This window comes from Phyllostomus hastatus, unplaced genomic scaffold, assembly GCF_019186645.2.
Source record: "Phyllostomus hastatus isolate PE091 unplaced genomic scaffold, TTU_PhHast_1.1 phas_contig_148, whole genome shotgun sequence".
NCBI classification, from domain to species: Eukaryota; Metazoa; Chordata; class Mammalia; order Chiroptera; family Phyllostomidae; genus Phyllostomus; species Phyllostomus hastatus.
Window position 1 is genome coordinate 10,227,658 of NW_025333607.1, and position 21,439 is coordinate 10,249,096.

Below are 21,439 nucleotides of genomic sequence, written 5' to 3' on the forward strand. Positions count from 1 at the left end.
TACCCAAGAGCCTGTACAAAGGCCGGGCCTCTAGGCTGCACCAAAGCCAAGGACAAATAGGAAGAAAGCTTACGCTGAAACCACGTGTCTCTCGGTAGGAAGTACATTGCCATTCTATTTCCCGAAAGTTCACTTTCTGTGCGAGCGTAGCAATGCAAACATTTCTAAATAACAGATCTGACATCCATGCAGTATTTCCTTGCCTCGCTGGCAGAAGAAGCGGGATTCCGTCCCCTGGGGCCGACCAGTAAAAATAATCTCCCCTCAATGTTCACACGCAGGGTACGGAGTAAAACAACGGGGCCATTAGACAGCCCAAGCCCAGGGCTGGGTTCTCGAGTCTACAAACTGGGCACGAGGAAGCTAAGATCGGCCACCTCCGGGCCTGCAGGTGGGGGAGACGGCGAGCCTGGATGGCCGGGCGCCTCGAACCACCGCTCCCGCTCGATCCGGCCGGCGAGGGATGGGGAGGGGGTGCCGCCCGCTCGGTCTCCACCCGCAGCCAGGAGCAGGCCTCGGCAGTCGCTCCTCCAACTCCGACCGTGTCCATCCCCGCGCCCGCCCCAGGACTGGGGCTGAGCCGCAGTCCCCAGACCAAAAACTGCTCCTCCCGGGCACCAAGCATCTCTCGAAGGCTCTCGGTCAGCCGCATCTTCCTCCGGGGCCACCCCACCCGCGCACGCTGAGACCCTGGGTCGGGGTCCCTGACCTCCCGCCATTTCTCCCCATCGCCGCGGCTCCCAGCAGGAGGAGGGAAGCTCAAGGTGACACTCTGTTTTGGACAGAGGATCCAGGTTCTGGGCCCGCTTCCCGTCGGCGCCCCGTCGCCTCACCTGGCAGCGGCACACGATGTCGGCGTCCTGCGCCAGCAGATCCACCACCTTCCCCTTGCCTTCGTCGCCCCACTGCGCCCCGAGCACCACGGTCACCCGGTTCCCTCCGGGCCGCGCCCTGGGGCGGCCGCAGTCGCCGTTGGGCAGGGAGGATGCCGCCGGCTTGGTCTCGGCCAACGCCATGGCTCCAGTGACGCGAGGAGAACCCGAAGGAGACGCGGGCTGTGAGGAGCGTGCGAACGGAACTGCTCTGCAGCCGCCAGCCACATGCAGAGGAAGGAGCCGGCGCCGGCCCCGCCCCCGCCCCACCCCTCCGGGCCACCGCCCTCCGGCCAGACCCCGCCCCGCTCGGGGGCGGGGAAACGAAGACTGCCCCGCTCCGGCCTGCTGCCACAGCACCGCCCCGAGGCAGAGTCCCTGGTGGCGGCAACCGCTGCCACCCGAGACCGAGGCCACGTGCCTCCCACCACCTGGCGCGCCACTCCGGAACAAACCGGGAGAGCAGAAGGGCAGAGGCTGGGCTTTGAGCGCGCTGCCGCTCAGACTTCTCCCCTTTTCAAACTGGAGAGGCGCGGAGATGAGCGTTGGCGTTTTGGACTACAACTCCCGGCATGCAACGCTCTAGGCTTAAGGGACCTATTCTGTGGCCCTAGCGTCTGCTACGTGCAAGTTGCTGTCTCTGAAAGCGTTCATTTGCAAATTATTCCTTAATGATTTGTTTTTATAAAGGGATGAGAGTGTGTACAAAATATAGGGGTACAATTTCATAATACAAATGGGGTGGAATCGGAACACACAGGTTTCGAATTGGAAAGGAAAGAACTAGAATAAGAACAGAGATGCAGACAGGAAAGGAAAAGGGTCAACCCAAAAGTAAGGCAATAAGATAGAGGTTGTAAGATCTGAAAGTCTGGAGATCAAGTAGAGTCTTAACCCTTCCCATTTTAGACTTCACTAACAGAGGCTTGGGGAGGAGTGTATTTACTGCTGTCAGACACGATGATGCACTTAGCTCTTCTAATTTCCGCAAGCACATGAGGTAGGTAATACTGTCTTTTCCTTATTTTACAGGATTTGAAAGCTAACTTGTTCTAGTAAGGGTTGAATTGCTTGCTATCTAGGCAGTCTGAATCAACAGCTCAGCCTTTTTCTGGATGTGTATTCCATTCCTGTTAGCGTTTCAGGTACAGCTGGATCCTGGAGTATGTCTACTGCTGACCTAATGTTCTTCCAGCTGCAACACAAATGAACTAGGGCATGTAATTCTGATATGAAGTTGCTTCGGGGGAAAAAGTGGGCATAGAATAGCATTAAATATAGTGTATCCCAAATGCCAACAACAACAAAAATAATAATAATAAATACATACTTAAAAAAAATAAAAGTAGCCCTGGTTGGTGTGGTTCAGTGGATTGGGCACAGGAATGCAAATCAAAAGGTCACAGGTTCCATTCCCAGTCTAGGGCACATGCCTGGATTGTGGGCCAGGTCCTCGGTAGGGGGTACACAAGAGGCAACCACACATTGATGTTTCTCTTCCTCTCTTTCTCCTTCCTTTCCCCCTCTCTAAAAATAAATAAATAAGAATCTTTTTTAAAATAAAAGATAAATAAAACATAGTGTCTCCCAAATCATATAAATATAATCATGTTCTCAATTGGTCCCCAAGAGCATTTCATTATTTTTATTCAATGATTCATAAAGTCAGAAAACACTGAGAACCTACTATAAACTGAGATTGTGCTGGGCACTGATGATGTAAGGAGAAATAAAGATACAATTGCAGTCCTTCAGGATTCAGATTATTTGGTCTACCAACAAGTAAACACATAAATTATAGTACTGATAACTTTGGTGTTTATCTTGGCTTTACCACAAGATCACAAGCCCCTGTGTATACCAGAATGCTGTGCTACTTCTTTGTACCCAAGTGCAGCAGATAGTGTTGGGCATATAGTAGGTGCTCAATAAGCACCTGTTACTGTCATTTCTGTTCAATTTAGAAGGCGTTTATGGAGCGCTTGAGGCCTGTAAATCACCAGCACATAGGTTATTTGCTTTGCGGTGGTTATATACAGTCACAAGGAAGATTTGGGATACGATAAACTAACCGAAAAGTTTTATCTTCATTAAGTCAACTAGTATTATCAAAAGTGGTTTTGCTAGTTCACTTCAAAAAAAAACATGGTTCTGCCTTACTTAAAATCTGATTTTCATTTTCCACTCCAACATCCTACTTCCAGGCCCCCAGGAATTGACAGGGAGGCGCACTCGCACTTGCTGGAATCTGGTGAACTGGCCCCACCCAGCCCCGCAGCGAGGTGCCCCGCAGAGCCTCCCGCCGTTGGGGTCCACAGGCGCCCCCTGGGGGAACGCGAGGCCGCACCAGCGAGGCCGCGGCCGTTGAGCGGAGGGTCTCGACGCCGCCATGGCAGCCCGGAGAGTGGCTGTGCTGTTATTTTGGCTGAGCTGCTGCGGCTCAGCGCTGTGGAGGTAGAGATGCCGCCAGTCATGGACGGGAGAGGGCGGGCTGTGCACCGGGCTGGGTCGTCCCTGGGGCCGAGCAGGGATCCCACCCAGCGCCTCCGTGTCCCTAGAACACCGCCCGCTCAGACCACCCTCTCTGTCCCTGCAGTTCCCTGAACACAAGCCCCAGCGCCCCGCCAACCCCTTCTGAAAGTTTTCAATGAATGAGAGCGGAAAAGGAGGGAGCAGGCAGGGCTTGGCTGCTGCAGGATCGCGGTCACTTCGCAGCGCTGTTATCTGACAGCTCCTGTGAATCCTTAAAGCCGGTTCCTCCTCCTACACTCCGTTTTTGCCAGAGAGGAGCGGGGCAGATGAGAAGCCCAAACTGCCACCAGACATTGGCGGGGAGGGGAAGCCCTTCGTTAGGATAGCTGGGTCGTTGGTGGTTACATGATTTATGAGAAAGTGCGTTATACAATGGAAGGAGATGTGATTCCCGTACAAAGTGAGTTGATTTGAGGAATGAAAACGTGAAGGTCTGAGAGATTTTTGTTCAGTGTCAGGTAACTGCTGGATTGGAAAGCGGATCAAAATATTTTAGAAAGATTTTCGACACAGGTTCAAATACGGATGGTTAACCAGAAAAAGCCCACTCTACAAATATTCTATTTAATGGAGGTTTTGCTATAACAGTAATTTTTGCCCTCCAACATCAAAATGTAAGAATACCAACAATGAGTTCAACCACAAGAGGCTTCGGAGGCAAGGGATCCAGGTCAACTCACTAGGCACACACAGGGGTCAAATAGTGAGACGCCATTGGAAAGGTGAGCGAAGTAGTGAGAAAGCAAAAATGTGGCATTCTAATGGAACTTTGTAAGCCTTCATTTTCTTCTCTATAAGAAGATGAGCCCTGGCTGGTGTGGCTCAGATTGAGCACGGGCCTGCTAACCAAAGGGTCACTGTTTCGATTCCCAGTCAGGGCACATGCCAGGGTTGCAGACCAGGTCCCTGGTGGGGGGCGTGTGAGAGACAACCACACATTGATGTTTCTCTCCCTCACTTTCTCCTTCCCTTCCCCTCTGTCTAAAAATAAATACATATAATATTTTTTTAAAAAAAGAAGATTAGAAAACCTCTCTCATGGGGTGGTTGTGAGGCTGGAATCCAATGTGCTCTCAGCACATGCATGGCAAACACTGGGTCAAATAAATCCTGGTAGCTAATATTGTTAAGGATGGCCTGTGGACTCAGGGAGTTCAGAAACTGTGTGTACACCAGAGGTCATCAGACTATGGTAACTTCGGTGTTTCAGGCTATACAATCTGTTTTAATTCCACAACTCTGCCATTGTAGGGGAAAGCATACACCAACAAAATATATGATTAGAGTCCATTTCACCGGTTTCTTCTTGCTTTTGCAAGTGTGTTGTGTTATATTTAGAGTGGACAATGCTGCTTTAGATGGATCTCACAGTGGGCAATTACAGTGCCCTGAATAATAGAGGAAATTGATCATGAACAAGGACTCGCAGAAATTTGCTCTTTACTTCAGTGTTTCTTTTTTTAATATATTTTATTGATTATGCTATTACAGTTGTCCCATTCCCCCCTTCACTCCCCTCCACCCTGTACACCCTCTCCCACATACATCCCCCCTTTACTCATGTCCATGTCTCATACTTATAAGTTCTTTAGCTTCTACATTTCCCATACTATTCTTACCCTCTCCCCATCTATTTTCAACCTACAATCTATGCTCCTTATTCTCTGTACCTTTTCCCCCTCTCACCTCCTCCCACTCCCCTGTTGCTAACCCTCCATTTGATCTCCATTTCTGTGGTTCTGTTCCTGTTCTAGTTGTTTGCTTAGTTTCTTTTGGTTTTGCTTTAGGTGTGGTTGTTAATAATTGTGAGTTTGCTGTCCTTTTACTATACATGTTTTTTCTGTATCTTCTTTTCTTAGATAAGTCCCTTTAACATTTCATAAAATAGGGGCTTGGTGATGATGAACTCCTTTAACTTGACCTTATCTGAGAAGCACTTTATCTGCCCTTCCATTCTAAATGAAAGTTTTGCTGGATAAAGTAATCTGGGATATAGGTCCTTGTCTTTCATGACTTGGAATACTTCTTTCCATTCCATCCTTGCCTGTAAGGTCTCTTTTGAGAAATCAGCTGACAGTCTGATGGGAACTCCTTTGTAGGTTACTGTCCCCTTATCTCTTGCTGCTTCTAGGATTCTCTCCTTCATTTTTACCTTGGCTAATGTAATTATGATGTGCCTTGGTGTGTTTCTTCTTGGGTCCAACTTCTTTGGAGCTCTCTGAGCTTCCTGGATTTCCTGGAAGTCTATTTCCTTTGCCAGAATGGGGAATTTCTCCTTTATTATTTGTTCAAATACGTGTTCAATCTGTTGCTTTTCCTCTTCCCCTTCTGGTACCCCTATAATTCAGATGTTGGAACGTTTAAAGATGTCCTGGATGTTCCTAAGCTTCTCCTCATTGTTTTGAATTCTTATTTCTCCATTCTTTCCTGTTTGGTTGTTTTTTCCTTCCTTCTGGTCCACTCTATTGTTTTGAGTCCCAGTTTCCTTCCCATCACTATTGGCTCTCCATGCATCTTCCTTCATCTCTTTTATGGTAACCTGCATTTTTTCATGTAATTTGTGCCCAAAATCAACCAATTCTGTGAGCTTCCTGATCACCAATGTTTTGAACTGTGCATCTGATAGATTGGCTATCTCTTGGTCGCTCAAAAGGATGAGCCCTGGGGCATTAATCTGTTTTTCTGTTTGAGACATGTCTCTCTCTCTCTCTCTTTTTTTTTTTTTTTTTTTGGTCTGGTGGTTCCTGTTATGGTGAGGGCCGAAGCCTTAGGTATTCACTGGGGCTGGGCACCCCAGTCGCTAGATTGTGACGTTGTATGTGGGGGCGGGGGCGGGACAATGGCGGTAGCTCCACTCTCCTGAGACCACAGTTCCTTCCCTGGGATCCTGGGCTAAGTGATCTGCCCCAGTCCACAATCGCCACCTCACCGGGTCCGCCAGCTGCCGCTCACACACTCAGGGTCGACCCGCTGCGATCCTGCACACACCAGATGCCTCACGAGCTCCCGGTTACCTTATGTGCCCACTGCTCTCTGCTCTCCACGTGCCGTGACCCACGCTGCAACCTGCACCCGGCTGCTTGTCTCCGCCCCTCCTACTGGTCTGGAGGAACGGGTCTACTTCAACTTCTTGGCTGTCCGACTTCCATTCAGATAAATTCTCTATCAGTTCTGGGTGTTATTCTGCCTCTAAATTGTTGTTGTTCTAACCTTGGTTGTGTGTGGAGGTATGTTGCGTCCACCTATGCCTCCATCTTGCCGGAAGTCCCCTACTTCAGTGTTTCAAACAAGCAATGCTGCTTTATGGATTTTTCATCTTTATTCATTTTATTTTAATTCTGTTTGTAAAGAAAGGCAATACAGCCAATATTCTTCAACAGTTTCCATCCTAAAACAAAAACAAGATGTAAAAGTATTTACATGCAGTCCCCGACATACGATGGTTCCACTTATGATTTTTTGACTTCATGGGGGTGTTAAAGCAATATGCATGGCAAACTACATGAAATATTCAATGCTTTACTATAAAATAGGCTTTATGTTAGATGATTTTCCACAGCCGTCGGCTACTGTCAGTGTGCTGAGCACATTTAAGGTCGGTTAGGCTGAGCAATGATCTTCAGGAGGTTAGGTGTATTTAATGCAATTTCAAATTACAGTATTTTCATCTTACAGTGGGTTTGTTGAGAGGTAACCCCGTCTTTACTCGAGGGAAATCTGTACTTCTCATTCTAGTGTCTTCAGATACTGAGCCAGCCCTGATGCCCCTTGAGTGGTGGGTAGGGTTCACCGATAATCCTCAGTTCCAGCCCTGACTGTGCCTCACAGGAAGATCCTTGGGCAGAAATGTAAAGCCCTTGGCAGCTGGGGCACGCTCTGGCCAAACACAGAGGGCTCATGGTCACATCTGACCTTTTCCTCCACAGATACTACACTAACAGCCCAGACTACCGCATTTTCAGTACCAGAAGCACTGTAAGTGTTTAATTTTTTTAAGCTATGTTTAAGTATTATTTTTTTACCTTAGAGCAGAGTTAATTATACTCAGTTGTATAGCACAGTGTCATTCTTTTATCTTTAGTTGATATCCTACATTTCATTTATCTTCCTAATAGATTCCCCTCTGCAATAATAGTCCTTCAATATGTAAGTAGCAAAAATAAGTAGTGTTGCTTTATTATTTAATGTTCAAAAACTTTTGTCATGATACAGACAAGATGACTATGTCTCATTTTTCTTTTTTTTAATCCTCAGAACCTACTAGAGTACCAGTCACCTCCTAGATACTTAATATATTATTTTTGAAATAAAATAAAATAAAAATCTTATAATTTGGAGGAGAGGCTACAAGTGTTTCAGAAAAGATACTTTTCCTTTGTCATATTACTGTGTATAATTTCAAAGAAATCAAATTTTAATTAGTCTTTCTTTAAATAATAAGGACCTGGAAAACTGAACCCTACCTCTGAAAAATGAGATGAAAATTTGGGAGTAAATTTTTTGTTTGAACTATTTTATCTTATTTTTTAGATTCAGTTAGAGTATGAAGGAACATTGTTTTCTGAGTGGAGTGTGCCAGCAACCTGTTCTGTGAAAAATAAAAGGTAACATTTTTGTCATGAATGTCATCATGTTTACATGTAACCAAGCATTCAGCATGTCAGCGGGTTTACATGTGTGTATTTACCTGTAACCAAGCACTCATGTAGTGTGGACATTCAGACTCCAGGCTTTGGTTGAGTGTAAATGTATTCCCATGACATAGATGTGAAAAGAAAAATAAAATCACTTTGAAAATAGGATAGAAATCAAATATTGCTCTATTTTTATTCTTCTCATTAGCATACAATTGACATTTTTTAGGCTTAAAGAGTAGCAGGAAAACTTTCATTAGCCTTATATGCATCTTCACCTGTATCTCCTTTCTTGTTCTCTCTAAATGCCAGCTCACCCACAACTGAACTGCGTTGTCCTTCTCCCGGTATTCAGATTATTAGACCGATTGTGAAAGGCCCAGTAAGTTGATTTTAATGAGAACTTATTAAGACTTGCTAAACTTGAATAATCATCCGTGTTACATTTTATTTTGCCCTTTTCTGGTGCTTTCAACCTGTTTTAAATAGTGTAAGTTGGAACTGTAAATAAGAAGTATTTTGATTGATTTTATTTTTTATAGACTTTATGTATTCATTTTTAGAGACAGAAAAGCAGGGGAACATCAATCAGTGAGTGGCTGCCTCTCACACACCCCAACTGGGGACCTGGTCTGCAACCCAGGCCTGTGCCCTGACTGGGAATCGAACCAGCAACCCTTTCGTCTTTGTTTCGCAGGCCGGCGCCCAATCCCCTGAGCCACACCAGCCAGGGCAATGAGAACTATTTTAAAATTACTGTCAATGCCATTCATTTTTTAGATACACCTCTGCAAATTAGAAGTTATTAAATGATGCATTTTGCCTTAGTCTTTATATTAGTGCATTGAAGCCCCAGGCCCCATTGCAGTGATAGTAGCGCTCCCAGCTGAGAGGGCCTCACGTGGCATTCTGTGCCAGCACCCAGGGTTGAGAGCCGTTTCCAGAAGGCCTGTTTTTTCACTCTACTATGTTTTCTTCAAGAAAGCAGATGTGAGTGCTAATGAATGAAAGTGATGTTGAGTCCTCCCTAGTTTACCAAAACAGTAAAGCCTTTTAAAACACTGACACTTTATGAACTAGTAAAAAGCACGGGCCCCATACCCCACAGCAGAGGTTACCACACAAGTGTGTAAAGCCACTGCCACAGAAACCCCGTGTGGCCGTCCTGCCTGTACTTTGGGGCTAGTGCCTTCTTTTTCATTAACAATCTTTATCTTCAGGAAACAGTAGATGAAGTGATGTGGGAGAGGCCAGATGAGTATTCATTCATGTTTTGACCCCTATAGACGGAAACCTATTTGAATTTGACTTTTTAAGCTTCGTGAACACAATTTCAGAGGAAGTGAAGGATTTCTTTCCCCTTTGTCGCATGTTGGAAGCCCACGTAAACATTACAAAGTATGTGATGTAAGAAGATACGCACACACAAATACACGCATGTACAGGACTATCTTTGTCATTTAGGTGTAGTGTCATCAGATCTTACAACCTTTCAGGAAGGACATATGACTTTTGAAACACGAAAATACCTCGGAGCATTGCCAAGTGACCCCTGGCGAGGCAAGTCACCTGTGATTGAAAACCACTAAACGTGAAAATTAAATGAACTGTGTTTCAGTGAGGAAAATGGCAGGAGCTCTGTATCAGACACTCTGAACACTCAGAAAATTACAGGACTTTTAGTAGCTCTGTGTCAGGAGTCACGGTCAAAGACTCGGGAGCCAGAGACAAAGAGTATGTATTTCTCATTATTGCACAAAGTCAAATGTAATAGAAACAATAAGCCATCTAAATTTGTCATCCATGAGAGTAAATTCTTAATTACAGGGCATAAGTGAAGAATTGAACTAGTATTATGTGAATATTTATTAGTTCTATTCTGAAATTTATTCATTATACTTCCTCTAATCTTAGATAATTAACTGAGTTCCTCTGTGACTTTGATGCCTGTATCTAAATTTCAATTTGGTTTAAAGTTAACTTCATATATCATAGTTTATTTTGCATTTTCTTTTAGAATTTAGAAGAAGAACGCTATTTATTTGTGGACAAATCTAATACTTGCTTTCTGTGGTACTATAAAGTCATGTAAGTAATGCAATATTGAATATAAAGGTTATTAAAGCTTTTAAAGAGTATTTAGCTTTAAGTTCTAATTAACAAAATTGACAAATGGGTTATCTACATTATAGTTTCCATATACACTTTCATTCACCAATCAAGATATCCTCAACTATACTGCCAAACTTACACTGGAGAACAAACAATAAAAATAACAATAGCAACTTCTATTTGAACATATACTGCTTCTGCTTTGTGTAATTATCTCTCAGTTTGTCATAATAACCACACAAATGTTGAGTACTACTACCTCTATTTTATAAATGTGGAAATGTAAACTTGGATAGATTAAATAATTTTTGACAAAAATACACAGCCACTAAAAGATAGCATGAGGATTTGACTCTGCTTTTTCAGACCACAAGGCTCATTTATTTCTGTTAGCTACATTGTATTCCAAAATAACTCTCTGTCCTGGATAGCTCTTCAAACCCACTGTAACATGAGAGTGGATGAATACACCTAAGAAAGGGAAACTGGTACAAGAAAAAATAATTAACTGCATTATCAAATCATTCAATTAGTAAAAAACATCAATGAATCAGAATATCTTTTAGTGTCATCATCAAGACAGCATCCTAAGCACTGTATAGGATACAGAGATCTGTCTCACATGGTCTCTGCTCACCAGGTAACTATAATGTACCTATTTCTCTTTACTTAACATCCCTTCCTCTGAGGAAACCAACCCTTCCCTACTCTGTGATGAGATGGTTAATTTCTTGTAATTTTTATATCGTACTAAATCTATAACCCCACACGTCATTGGCCACAGTGCCTAGTTGAGGACTGGCACATGACCCAGGCAGAACAGATCCGAATACTGGTGCCTTCAGCAAAGCATGGATTTTGCTGACAGTTTCATTGTCCTGGTTCACATGGTCCCTTAGGGTCAGATGGCTCAGCAGCTTATGTGCAGTTTTGGATTGAAAGTCCTGACAACTGGATGTCACAAGCCCCTCCGGGAGTACACATGGAACCATTCCTCTGAATTACTGCCACCTCCCCAGAGTCTTACCAGAAAGCGAGGATTGAGTCTCCTCTACTCCTCGTGAAACCAGCAGCCTCCATTCTTGTTGGGGTTTTCAGGGATGCCAATCAATCACCAGCTTTCCCCCTGAGGGTTTTGAACCAGCTGAGAAACAGACATGGGAAAATCTGGGGGAGAAAATTCCTGGTACGGCCGACTTGGAGAATAAACCCGCCTCTGTGGTCAACTGGGCTACTTGCTGCTTCCTCCGAGGAGAGACCGTGGCAACCACCAGAGAGGTGACTACCGAGAAAGCATTTACAGCGACGTTCGTGGGTTTCCAGTCTCAGCCACACACCCTGAGCCCCAGGGGCTGGTGAAAGAGATGTGCCTGCAGCCTGTCCTGATCCAGATTTGTGCCCTCCACAAAAGCAGAAACAGAAGCAGCTCCTCCCTGGGGGGACAGGCTAGTCCAAAAGAGAGAACTCATGGGGAGCCCAGTGTTTTCTGTTCCACCGGCTATAAAATGTTCACAACCCATCACCTGTAAACACCCCATTTAGAATAAAACTGAAACTAATACCCATGCATCCATCATGCAAGTCAACAAAGAGAACATTACTAGAACCTTAGAATATGCTTTATGTCCATAATGGCCACACCCTATTCATTCCCCAACAGTCAACCACCATCCTGAATATTGCATAATAAATGACCCCTTGCTTTTTCTATAGTTCACCAATATCTGATTGTAAGAAATTGTTTAGTTTTGTCAGTTTTTTAATGTTATTTAATCAAAACAAGTATTCATCCATGACTTGCTCCTTTCTCTGAACGTTATGTTTTTGAGGCTCATGCATGTTCCAAAGGGAATCATTAGTTCTTGCACTGTGAATGCTCCGTGATGTTTTTGGCTCATTTTGCTGCCAGTGTGTTTATTGGCAACACAGCGCCTCACTACTCAATGTGGGGTCCCAGGACGAGCAGCACGAGCACCAGCTGCAAACTTGTTAGAAATGCAGATGCTTGGGCCTCATTCCACACCTACTGGATATAACGGGCATGTCAACAAATCCTGGAGTCACCTGTGTGTCCATCATTGTTTGGGAAGCACTGATCTAATGCACATGAGTGGAACTTCCTGTGAGGTACACACCAAAGGAAAAGTTGCCCAATGTTAGGACAAGCACTTGTTCAGCTTTGCTAGGTAATGCCCAAGTGACTTTTGCAAAGGTTGCCCAGTCATGGCCACACCTCTGTGAACACGCCCAATCTCGTCAGAAAAGGTTGCCCGAGTTCTATATGAACGGCGGAAGTGGGCAAAAGTTCCCATCGTGCTGCATCCTGATGAACACTTAATGTGATCTGACTTTTTCATTTTTTCAATCTAGTAGGTGTCAAATTATGTCATTGTGCTTCTTCTTTTCATTTCCCTGAGTACTATTGAGCACATGTCCATGTAGTCATGAGGAATTTTTCATTTATATCATTCCCTCTGTATTAAAGGAGCATTTTACCCATGTTTTAGTTATTTTTTGCTTCATAACATAGTTTCATTATTGTTTAATTACCAGGACATTATTATATATATTTTTAAAGTATTTTACCCACTTTATACAGCTTTTCACTTTTTATGATTTCTGTTGACAACAGAGGTCCTACTATGGTAGATGAATTTATGAACTCCTTTATGATTTCATGCCTTTTTTAACCTACTTAAGAAATCTTTCTTTATCTGCAAGTTCATAACAAATAGTCTCCTGTATTTTTTTCTAAAAGTTCAACACAGTTGTCTCTTCCACAATTAAGTCCTTAATCCACCTGGAATTAGTTTTTGTACATGCTTCACGATAGGAATCACATTTTGTTTTTTCAGTTTTGAACATGTAGATGGCTCATTTCTCATACCCGTTTGTTGAATAATCTACTTGCCTGCCATGCCTGCTCTGTCACAGGCCCGTTTTCCATGTATGCGTGGATTTCTTTCCAGGCCGGCTATTCTGTTCGGCTGATGTGTCTGTGTCTACTTGAGTATGTTCTACATTATGGTTATTACAATCACTTCATGTTGAAATCTTGATAACTGGTAGTGTCAGTGCCCAGTCCACTCCAACACCAGTTCTAATCTTTCCTCTGGAGTCTCTCAGCTCCGTCTTGGGCCTGTTTTTCTTCCCTAGAAATTTTTGGGATTGGTTTATCAAATTCCACAAAATTCCACAAAAACCCTAGTAAGGATTTTTATAATTTCTCTAAATATTTTAATCAATTTAGAGTCTCTCTGCTCACTAATAATATAAAACTCTCCATTTATTCACTTCCCTTTACATGTCTGCCAATAAAATTTTATAATTTTTCATACAGGTGCCAGGACATTTTTATTCGATTTATTTCTAGGTACTTTATGTTTTTGCTGCTACTAGAAATAGTCAAATTTTTTGAATTACATGTTCTAACCAGAGCTTCCTGTTGTGTATAATAGTTTACTTTTGAATATTGATGTTTATATTCAGCAACCTTGGAAAATTCTATTAATTCTAATAACTTATTTATATATTCTCTGGGAGTTTTTACAAATCATATCACTTGAAAGGACATTTTTTTTTTACAATACGTGTGCCTTCTCTTCCTTTTATCCCTTCATCATGGCCGGAACACAGTGTGTCCGAGATGGACGGCTGCCGGAGTTCTGACCTCCAAAGGGAGGCTGCCGTCACTTCACTGTTTTGCATAATGTTTGTTACAGGTTACAAGTTAGCCTTTACCCAGTTAAGGAAGATTCCTTTTTAGTCCAAGTTGGCGGTGAATTTTTCTTATGAATTTTGGCGTTGGAAACTATTTGAAGTTTTTTCTGCTTCCACTTAAACGTCCATATGGCTTTTCTCCTTGACTACATTAATCTGGTGAATAAGTCACTAATACTTCTGTGTTAAGCTGACCTTGTGTTTCTAGTATAATCCAACTGGGTGTTGATGAATTATCTTTCCTATACATTGGTGGATTCGATTTGCTAGTTAGTATTTGTTTAGTGTTTTGTGTATGAATATTCACGAGTGGGCTTGGCCTGTGATTGGACTCTCCTTACACCATCCTTTTCTACTCTTGGTGGCAAGACTAAGCTAGATTCATCGTGGAAGTTAACCGCCATTTTTTTCTTTCCTCTGACAAATTTTGCGTAAGATTGGAAATACATTGTCCTTCAGTATTTGATGGAAACTAACATAGAAATCCACCTGAATCTAGATGTTTTCGGGTGGGGTTAGGGGCAGGAAGATTTCCTAACTATTAATTGACTTAATGGTTTATTGTGTGAGTTTGGAATTCTAATTCTTGTAAACTCCATTTTCATCAGTAGCATTTTTTCTAGGAATTGAACATTTTCAGTTAGCGATGTCAGTAAAAAGTTCAGTGTCGTAAAGGTGCCTGTGACGTCCTCTTATCTCTGTTCAATCTCTGACATAGAGGTAGCTTTGTGTCTTGACATTTTTTTAAATATATTTTATTGATTATGCTATTACAGTTGTCTCATTTCCCCCTTCACTCCCCTCCACCCTGTACACCCTCTCCCACCCATATCCCCCCCTTTAGTCATGTCCATGGGTCATACTTATGAGTTCTTTAGCTACTACATTTCCCATACTATTCTTACTCCCCCTGTCTATTTTCTACCTACAATCTATGCTACTTATTCTCTGTACCTTTTCCCCTCTCACCTCCTCCCACTCCCCTGTTGCTAACCCTCCATTTGATCTCCATTTCTGTGGTTCCATTCCTGTTCTAGTTGTTTGCTTAGTTTCTTTTGGTTTTGCTTTAGGTGTGGTTGTTAATAATTGTGAGTTTGCTGTCCTTTTACTATACATGTTTTTTCTGTGTCTTCTTTTCTTAGATAAGTCCCTTTAACATTTCATAAAATAGGGGCTTGGTGATGATGAACTCCTTTAACTTGACCTTATCTGAGAAGCACTTTATTCTGCCCTTCCATTCTAAATGAAAGCTTTGCTGGATAGAGTAATCTGGGATATAGGTCCTTGTCTTTCATGACTTGGAATACTTCTTTCCAGCCCCTTCTTGCCTGTAAGATCTCTTGAGAAATCACCTGACAGTCTGATGGGAACTCCTTTGTAGGTTACTGTCCCCTTATCTCTTGCTGCTTCTAGGATTCTCTCCTTTATTTTTACCTTGGCTAATGGAGTTATGATGTGCCTTGGTGTGTTTCTTCTTGGGTCCACCTTCTTTGGGGCTCTCTGAGCTTCCTGGATTTCCTGGACATCTATTTCCTTTGCCAGAGTGGGGTAGTTCTCCTTTATTATTTGTTCAAATACGTGTTCAATCTGTTGCTTTTCCTCTTCCCCTTCTGGTACCCTTATAATTCGGATGTTGGAACGTTTAAAGATGTCCTGGAGGTTCCTAAGCTTCTCCTCATTGTTTTGAATTCTTATTTCTCCATTCTTTCCTGTTTGGTTGTTTTTTTCTTCCTTCTGGTCCACTCTATTGTTTTGAGTCCCAGTTTCCTTCCCATCACTATTGGTTCTCCATGCATTTTCCTTCATTTCTTTTATGGTAACCTGCATTTTTTTTTCATGTAATTTGCGCCCAAAATCAACCAATTCTGTGAGCTTCCTGATCACCAGTGTTTTGAACTGTGCATCTGATAGACTGGCTATCTCTGGTCGCTTAAAATGATGAGTCCTGGGGCATTAATCTGTTCTTCTGTTTTAGACATGTCTCTCTCTGTTTTTTGTTTTTTGTTTTTTTGTGGGGGAGGGTCTGGTCGTTCCTGTTATGGTGAGGGGCGGAGCCTTAGGTGTTCACAAGGCTGGGCACCCCAGTCGCTAGATTGTGACGTTGTATGTGGGGGCGCGGGGCGGCAGTGGCAGGGAACATTGGCGGTAGCTCCGTTCTCCGCGGGATGTCAGTCCCTTCTCTGGGATCCTGGGCTGCGCGCTCTGCCCTGCTCCACAGTCGCTGCCTCACTGGGTCCGCCAGCTGCCACTTGCGTACTCAGGGATCACCCGCTGGGATCTTCTGTGCCCCAGACGCCTCACGCGCTCCTGGTTGCCTTATGCACGCAACTCTCTCTGCTCTACTCGCTGTGACCCATGCCGTGACCCATGCCCGGCTGCTCCTCTCCGCCCCTCCTACCGGTCTGGACGAACAGGTCTACTTCAACTTTTTGGCTGTCCGACTTCCATTCAGATAAATTCTCGGTCAGTTCTGGGTGTTATTCTGCCTCTGAATTGTTGTTGTTCTAATCTTGGTTGTGCGTGGAGGTACGGTGCGTCCACCTATTCCTCCATCTTGCCGGAAGTCCATGTCCTGACATTTCTAACATTTTTATTTGTGTCTCCCTTCTGTTGCCTTGTTCTTCTTCCAAGGGGCATTTCTACACTTATCTTATTAGTCTCTTCAGAGAACCATCTTGTGTCTCTGTTGAGCTTTCCTGTTGCTGTGGACAGGGAATAGATTACTCATACGTCTTCGCTCTGTGAACTTGCACTCTTGTTAAGGAAGCATGCAGAGTCAAGCCCCCCAACCTTCCGTGATGACACTTGAGAATCCTGATTATATTTAATTATAGACACATGTAGCTGTTTCTTACACTTAGGATTGAATGATGTATCTATAATGGAACATAAAGAGAATATTCCAAGATTTAGAGATATGTATGTTGAAAATAGAATATTCAAACTAATATTTAGTACACTGTTTATTAAAATATGGTTCCTCTTTTTCCCAACAGAAATTTCCCTGAGGTTTTAATTCAGGTAAAAATTTTGTTTAACTTTGTATATCCTTCTTTTATGACTACTATAGTATTTCCAGATTATATTCCGTATTTATGAGAAGACAAATTTTCCAAACCAATTTTTCAACAAAAGTTGCTTCAAGGACTGGTATGAGGACCCTCAGGGGTCTACCACCATCTCGGAAGATCCATGAGGTCTACCCTTTTCCAACCTCTTCTCTGTGGAGAAAAAATATCTTTATTGGTTATGCCCATTAATTTGATAGAAATATGAACAAGAACTTACTAAGAGTAGTTATTTGTGGGGTGTAGTGAACTAACAGAAATGAGTGTTGAAGTATGGTGTGGGGGGGAGACAGGTTTCACTGTATTTTTAACATAATTTATTTTCATTGTGTGAATAAATTGTCTATTCAAGAAAAAATAAATAAAAAAGAAAAGAATTAGGTCTACACCTAATGAAATGACTGTGGTGTATCCAGCGATAAAAGCAAGTTACAAATAACCTGTGTAGTGTGATTTCATTTTTGTTACACGCATGTGAGTGTGTGAGTGGCTGGGGTGCTGTGTCTACTGGTGAATGCAGAGGAAGGTCTAAGAGCATCCTTATGGAAGGCTAACAGTTCCCTCGGGCGTGCAGAGGAATATTATTAGCTCTTCCCCTGTGTGTCTTTGGGTCGTTCCACTCATTAAAAACAACACATTGTTTTGTTTTTTAAATGGGATCATCAAAATTTTGTAAAAGCATTTTTGTGGTTATGTTTTGCCACAGCTAAAAATGAAATGTGTCCAAAATTTAAAGCAATGCAAACATTTTATTTTGTAGAATCTCATCATATGGGTATACGACCCAGAAAATGCAGACCCCAGTGAGCTGGTATGGGAAGCAGAATCGCCGTCACCAGTAGGTGGAAACATTATTATCATCGATAAAATAATAGGCTACATTTCTTTTGTGAGGGCTGTGAATATTGTGAATATTTTATTTTAAGGTACCCAGAACTAACTACATTTTAATTATCCATTAAGTTGAGTGTAGTCATTAAAGTGATTTTGAATTTGTGCTAGATCAGTATAATTATAAATTTTTCTTTAGAATTGTTTTCTGAGTATTTGTTGCATTTTCTATGAATCTCATCATTCGTAACAAGTCTGACCTTTATAAAATGCTTTACAGCTGTCCCTTCAGCATATACTTTGATTTGTTTTGTTTTTTCAGGGGTTATTTTTGGGGTTTTTTTTTTTCAGTTCTTATTTATTTTAATCCTTGTTCAAGTACAGTTTTCTCTCTTTTACTCCCATTCTAGCCCACCCATCCAACCTTCCCCACTTCCCTCCCATTACCACCCTCCCCCTAGTTTTTATCCATGTGTCCTTTAAATTTGTTCCTGTAAACCCTACCCATTGTCCCCTGAAATTCCCTCTTCTCTCCCCTGTGATCACTGTCAGCCTGTCCTCTATTTCATTGTCTTTGGTTATATTTTGCTTGTTTCTTTGTTTTGTTGTTTAGGCTCCTGTTAAAGGTGAGATCATATGGTATTTGTCTTTCACTGCCTGGCTTATTTCGCTTAGCATAATGCTTTCCAGCTCCATCCATGCTGTTGCAAAGGGTAGGAGCTCCTTCTTTCTTTCTGCTGCATAGAATTCCATTGTGTAAATGTACCATAGTTTTTGGATCCATTCATTTACTGATGGGCATCTAGGTTGCTTCCAGCACTTAGCTATTGGAAATTGTGCTGCTACGAACATCAGGGTGCAAAGGTTCTTTTGTACTGGTGTTTTAGTGTTCTTAGGATATAGTCCCAGCAGTGGAATTGCTAGGTCAAATGCAGATCCATTTTTCGTTTTCTGAGGAAGTTCCATACTGCTTTCCATAGTGGTTGTACCAGTCTGCAGTCCCACCAACAGTGCACTAGGGTCCCCTTTTCTCCAAAACCTCTCCAACACTTGTTTGTTGCTTTGTCTATGATGGCCATTCTGACCAGTGTGAAGTGGTATCTCATTGTGGTTTTAATTTGCATCTCTCTGATAGCTAGAGATATTGAACATGGTTTCATGTGTCTTTGGATCTTCTGTATGTCCCCATTGGAGAAGTGTCTGTTCAAGTCCTTTGCCCATTTTTATGGGTTGCTTGTCTTCTTAGAGTGGAGTTGTGTAAGTTCTTTATATATTTTGGAGATTAAACCTTTGTCTGAGGTATCATTGGCAAATATGTTTTCCCATCCAGTTGGTTCTCTTTTTATTTTGATACTGTTTTCTTTAGCTGTGCAGAAGCTTTTTATTTTGATGAGGTCCCATTTGTTTATTCTTTCCTGTATGTCCCTTGCTCTAGGGGACATGTCGGTAAAAAAGTTTCTGCGTGAAATATCTGAGATTTTCCTACCTACGTTCTCCTCTAAGACTTTAATGGTGTCATGGTTTATATTGAAGTCTTTTATCCACCTTGAATTTATCTTTGTATAAGGTGTAAGTTGGTGCTCGAGTTTCATTTTTTTTGCACGTAGCTGTCCAGTTCTCCCAGCACCATTTGTTGAAGAGGCTATTTTTACTCCATTTTATGTTGCTGCCTCCTTTGTCAAATATCAATTGCCTATAGAGACTTGGGTTTATTTCTGGGCTCTCTGTTCTGTTCCATTGGTCCATGTGCCTGTTTTTATGCCAGTACCAGGCTGTTTTGATTACAGTGGCCCTGTAGTACACTTTAGTGTCAGGTACTGTGATCCCTCCTACTTTACTCTTCTTTCTCAAAATTACAGCAGCTATTCGGGGTCATTTATGATTCCATCTAAATTTTTGAAGTGTTTGTTCTATGTCTGTGAAATAAGCCATTGGTACTTTAATAGGTATTGCATTGAATGTGTAAATTGCTTTGGGTAGTATGGACATTTTGATTATATTAATTCTTCCAATCCATGAACACGGTATATGTTTCCATTTGTTTGTGTCTTCCTTGATTTCTTTCCTCAGAGTTATATAGTTTTCTAAATACAGGTCTTTTATCTCTGTGGTTAGGTTTATTCCTAGGTATTTTGCTTTTCTTTTTGCTATTTCAAATTGGATTTTTTTCTTGATTTCTGCTTCTGCTGTTTTATTGTTGGTGTTCAGAAATGCCTTTGATTTCTGGATATTGACTTTGTATCCCGCTGTTTTGCCAAATTCATTTATTATGTCATACAGTTTTTTGGTGGAGTCTATAGGATTTTCTATGTACACTGTCATGTCACCTGCAAACAGTGACAGTTTCATTTCCTCCTTTCCGATTTGGATGCCTTTTATTTCTTTTTTTTTTCAAAGATTTTATTTATTTATTTTTAGAGAGGGAAGGGAGGGAGATAGATAGAGAGAGAGAGAAACGTCGATGTGTGGTTGCTGGGGGTCATGGCCTGCAACCCAGGGTACATGACTGAGCATGTACCCTGGTTGGGAATTGAACCTGCGACACTTTGGTTCACAGCCCGTGCTCAATCCACTGAGCTATGCCAGCCAGGGCTCTTTTTATTTCTTTTTCTTGTCTGATCACTGTGGCTAAAACTTCCAGTACTATATTGAATAGAAGTGGTGAAAGTGGACAGCCTTGTCTTGTTCCCGATCTTAGTGGAAAAGATTTTAATTTTGCCCATTGAGTATGATGTTGGCTGTAGGTCTCTCATATATGGCCTTTGTTATGTTGAGGAATGCTCCCTCTATTCCCACTTTGCCTTCAGCATATACTTTGAAGTCACCTTTCAGAACTCTGTCCAGCCCCTTATTGAGCCCTCTGTCACTTACAGACTAATGAATTTCCTAAAGGTGCAACATGGAGAATAAACAGACGTTTTCCTATTTGTTGCAAATTTACCTCTTTCAAGAATTTTCTGTCTTCAACTACAATAAACTGTATTGAAGAGAAATATAAAATGAACAGTTTTAGTTTCTCATTAATATGTATTAACGAACCAAGATCTGTCTGATTTTCAATAGTGTTATTATAATGTACAGTAATCAAATTCACAGCCAGCAGACTGATAAATCAGAATGACAGCCAATCAATTGTTTGATTTGGCAATCAACTTTAGAGAGAATAAAATAAACTAATGGTAATTGAATACTTAGAGTGTTGCTATTACTTTATTTCTCATCTTCTCAAATAAAAATATGCACATTTTAACATTATTTGATCCATGCATACCTAATAATTTGCTTTTTTGCTCTTTTTAACTTTCATGTTTATTCGTGACCATGTCATTTCTTTAAACTCTTTCCATGGAGCTGTATTACAAACAGCAGGGACTCATTTGGTCCACGGGGTCCATGGCTCCCATTGGTAACTAATAATAATGTTAATGGCCATAATCCTTTTAGAAATCATTTGGTTATATGTATCAAGAATTTTTAAAGTATCCATAACTTTTGACCTAGTAATCACAGTTCCAAGAATCGAATCAAAAGAGAAATAGTCCTAACTGTGGAAAAGACTGTATATCTGATGGTGTCTGTGGCTGCAATATTAAAAATGGTGAAAAAAATAAAACTACCTATATGTCCAGTAAGAGATTGTTAAGTTAATGATGATAATTCACTGAATGGA

General features: G+C 42.0%; 2 protein-coding genes across 2 annotated transcripts in view; one reads left to right on the forward strand and one right to left on the reverse strand.

Moving 5' to 3' along the window:
* Positions 1-1,116, reverse strand: part of ADSS2 (adenylosuccinate synthase 2) — a 40,716-nt gene extending 39,600 nt beyond the window's left edge. Inside the window, exon 1 of the mRNA XM_045817812.1 lies at positions 834-1,116. Coding sequence (XP_045673768.1) covers positions 834-1,016 — 183 coding nt within the window. The 5' untranslated portion in view covers positions 1,017-1,116. The remainder of the gene's footprint in view (positions 1-833) is intronic.
* Positions 1,117-3,261: 2,145 nt separating this feature from the next.
* The window catches only part of CATSPERE (catsper channel auxiliary subunit epsilon), a 57,069-nt gene continuing 38,891 nt past the window's right edge, over positions 3,262-21,439 (forward strand). Inside the window, 8 exon segments of the mRNA XM_045817791.1 lie at positions 3,262-3,326; positions 7,331-7,379; positions 7,935-8,008; positions 8,351-8,424; positions 10,063-10,130; positions 11,906-11,914; positions 12,639-12,650; positions 17,699-17,776. Of these exon segments, the coding sequence (XP_045673747.1) occupies positions 3,262-3,326; positions 7,331-7,379; positions 7,935-8,008; positions 8,351-8,424; positions 10,063-10,130; positions 11,906-11,914; positions 12,639-12,650; positions 17,699-17,776 (429 nt within the window).